We start from the raw sequence: 4064 nt of genomic DNA on the forward strand, positions 1-4064 counted from the left end.
AAACCTCAACTCTATAGAAGGGGATAATCTCACGTGTCTGAGTGCTCAATATGACAACGCAAATTTGTGGCACAGAAGATTGGGACATGTAAGCTCATCTTTGTTGAACAAACTGGTTGTAGGGGACCTAGTCTGTGGACTACCCAAATTGAAATTTTCTGAGAACAAAATTTGTGATGCTTGCGTGAGGGGGAAGGAAGCAAGATCATCTTTCAAGCTAAAGAATGGAGTCAGCACAACCAGACTATTAGAGCTTGTTCATATGGATCTTTGTGGACTAGTAATAATTCAAAGTAGAGGTGGGAAGAAAAACATCCTGGTGACTGCTGATGATTTTTCCAAATTCACCTGGAACATGTTCGTGCAAACTAAGGATGAAACAACTGGAGTGCTAATGATTTTTGCAAAAGAAATTCAGTTGAAGATAAATTGCAAGATTGAAAGTATCAAATCAGATCATGTTATAGAGTTCGAAAATGCCCAAATCAAAGGTTTTTGTACTGACCATAGGATTCATCATAACTTCTCTGCTCCCAGAACTCCTCAGAAAAAGTGGGATTGTAGAAAGGAAAAATAGGACTTTGGTGGACATTGCCAGAAACATGCTCATTGATTCACGACTTGCAATGAATTTTTTGGCAGAAGCAGTAAACACTGTTTGCTATGTCACAAATAGATGTCTCATCAGGTCAGTGGTCAAGAAAACTCCTTATGAAATGCTAAATGGAAGAAAACCATCACTCAGTCATCTGAAGGGTTTAGGCTGCAAGTGCTTTATGTTGAACAACGGGAAGGATGATCTTGGAAAGTTTGATCCAAAGAGTGATGAAGGGACATTCGTGGGGTACTCTTCAACAAGCAAGGCATACATAGTCTACAACAAAAGGACTCTACGTGTGGAGGAAAGTGTGCATGTGATATTTGATGAATCTGGTGATATGAACAAACTTGAAAACAAGGAGGATCTTGAACTTGAGGAGCTAATGCAAATTCAAAGAGATGGCTTGATTCAAGACCCTGTGGCTGAGAAGGATTCAAATGAAGAAACTACTGCAGAACTCCAGGAAGAACCTGGTCCTTCTAATGCCTCAAATGTTGCTCACGAAGGAGAAACTCACAATGAAGGCTCTGAGATTTGTGAACTAGTTGCTGAACATAATGAGGAGATCACAAGAAAAACAGGATGGAAACATCAATCCTTTAATCCTTTGGACAATCTGGTGTCTCCCCTTGAATTTGGAATAGATACTAGATCCAAGACTAGAAATCTAGTTGCTTTTTCAGCCTTTATTTCCACCATTGAACCCAAAAACATTGAAGAGGCTTTAAAAGATGTTGACTAGGTGAATTCAATGCAAGATGAGCTTCATTAGTTTGAGTGAAGTAAAGTGTGGCAGCTAGTCCCCAGACCCCTCAACAGAACCATTATTGGGACAAGGTGGGTATTCAGAAACAAGTTGGATGAACATGGGACTATCACAAGAAACAAGTCAAGACTAGTGGTGCAGAGGTACAATCAAAAGGAAGGAATCAACTATGATGATACGTTTGTACCGATGGCAAGGATGGAAGCATTTAGAATCCTAATAGCCTTCGCTACATACATGGGGTTCAAGGTTTTTCAGATAGATGTTAAGAGTGCCTTCCTGAATGGTTATTTGAAGGAGGAGGTCTATGTTAAACCACCTCTAGGATTTGAAGATGTTGACTTGCCCAACCATGTTCTGAAATTGGACAAAGCATTATATGACTTGAAACAAGCACCTAGATCCTGGTATGAGCGATTGTCAAAGTTTCTTCTAGAAAATGGGTTCAAAAGAGGAAAAATTGACAACACTTTGTCCTTGAAATCTAGAGTAAAGATATCCTTGTGGTGCAAGTCTATGTAGATGACATAATTTTTGGAGCTAAATCAGATCCTCTATGCAAAGAGTTTGCAGCCTTAATGGGTTGTGAATTTGAAATGAGTATGATGGGGGAACACACCTTCTTCTTGGGTCTACAAATCAAACAGTTCCCTCAGGGCACTTCAATCTGCCAGGAGAAGTACATCAAAGAATTACTCAAGAAGTTCAGCATCCAGGAGGCCAAAATACTTGATACTCTAATGAGCACCAATGCTAAACTCGACAAGGATGATGCAGGTACTGATGTGAATCATACTATGTATAGAGGAATCATTGGTTCTCTCCTCTATCTTACTACAAGCAGACCAGATATAATATTCAGTGTGGGGATGTGTGCTAGGTTTCAAGCAGCTCCAAAAGAGTCACATCTGAAGGCAGCTAAAGGGATCCTAAGATACTTGAAGGGAACACTGGACCTAGTCCTATTCTACCCTTTTGCGGATTCCTTTGATTTAATTGGATATGCTGATACTTATTATGCAGGTTTTCTTGTTGACAAGAAAAGCACCTTAGGCATGGCACATTTTCTGGGGTCATCACTGATCTCATGGTGAACTAAAAAAGCATAACTCAATCGCATTGTCCACTGCTGAAGTTGAGTATGTGGTTGTTGCTTCATGTTGTGCTCAACTCTTGTGGATCAAGCAACAACTTAAAGATTTTGGTGTCCTCACAGATACTATTCCTTTCATATGTGATAACACGTGTAATGAACATGGCAAGGCATCATGTTCAGCAAAAGAGGACCAAGCATATTGATGTGAGACATCATTTCCTTGGAGACAATGTCGCCAAGGGAAATGTGGTGATGAGATACTGTAAGACAGAGGACCAAGTGGTTGACATCTTTACCAAGGCACTAAGCAAAGAGCACTTTATCAAGAACAGATTGAGCTTGGGAATGCACAAGCTAAACTGATTTCGCAACAAGTTTGCATGCAACCTCCTATTTGACTGTAACACCCCATATTCTAGATAGATCAGAAATGCAGATTCCAAAAGTTACAAATGCCACCTACGGACCGTAGGGTGACCCATGGACCGTAGGTGGGGTCCGTGGTTGGCTACCTGCAACTCCCATCCCAGAACTCCAAAATTTTTCAGCCAAGTCTTGACCCACGGAAGGACTTACGGACCGTAGGTGACCCATGGACCGTAGGTGGGGTCCGTGGTTGGCTACCTGCAACTCCCATCCCAGAACTCCAAAATTTTTCAGCCAAGTCTTGACCCACGGAAGGACTTACGGACCGTAGGTGAGACCACAGTCCATAGACCAGGTCCGTGGTTCAAACTCCGCAGAACCTCAGGAAAATTCACCTAAGTACAAAACCACGCCACGACCTACGGATTGTAGGTGGGACCACGGTTCGTGGACCAGATCCGTGATTTGGACTCCTCAGAACCCATCCTCTGAAGCCGAACGATGACTGACCAGAATGGACCGTAGGTGAGACCACGGTCCATGGACCAGGTCTATCGATTATCCCCGACAACTTTTAAGTCAGGGGTCATTTGTTCTTTTACCTATGCATTTGTAACGACTCGGAAAATGATAGAGTGAAACTAGAGCCTCACATGTGAGTTTAGAGTCGAGAACTTAATGAAATGATTATATTTGAATTTGACCCAAAAAGTTCTTAAAAATGTGCTTCGGAAGTTACCGGAAACTTGTTTAGCTACTTATAAAAAGATCCGTTTCGTTTTTCGAAAATCCGACTTCATATTCTTGTTTAGGGGGTCAAATTGAGTGGGAAATGGGTCTAACCCAAATTTTAGAGCAACCGTATCAAAATCCGAAATTGCCAAGTGAAGCCTTTTTCGAGGGTCTACTTTGGAGGGTCATATCTCCTAGCACACAAATTATTTGGGTGGCCAATAATATATCCATGGAAAGCCCTTTGAGTTAGCTATCTAACGCACTTCGTTTCACCTCATTCGGAGTTCGGACGAAGAAGTTATGCCCATTTCCGTAAAATCTGTCCGACAGAAAAAGACAATTTCCAGTAGCTAATTTTACTGTTCACCCGCCCCATTTTTTTTTCTAAGTGTTGGACGATTTTTTTCCAAAGGGCATATGTTATTTCCTATATATCATTAGTTCAAATCTCATCTCTAAAACATTTTCCCAAAACACCTCTCCCATACTTAGACACAAGA

General features: G+C 41.3%; 1 protein-coding gene across 1 annotated transcript; it reads left to right on the forward strand.

The window, feature by feature from the left end:
- The first annotated feature begins 1972 nt into the window (after window positions 1-1972).
- On the forward strand, window positions 1973-2461 carry LOC107058301 (uncharacterized mitochondrial protein AtMg00810-like). The gene has a single exon (XM_015303840.1). It carries the CDS (start codon window positions 1973-1975, stop codon window positions 2459-2461), a length of 489 nt encoding a protein of 162 aa, XP_015159326.1.
- The last annotated feature ends 1603 nt before the right edge of the window (window positions 2462-4064 follow it).

The sequence above is a fragment of the Solanum tuberosum genome, unplaced genomic scaffold (assembly GCF_000226075.1).
Source record: "Solanum tuberosum cultivar DM 1-3 516 R44 unplaced genomic scaffold, SolTub_3.0 scf00486, whole genome shotgun sequence".
Classification (NCBI taxonomy): Eukaryota; Viridiplantae; Streptophyta; class Magnoliopsida; order Solanales; family Solanaceae; genus Solanum; species Solanum tuberosum.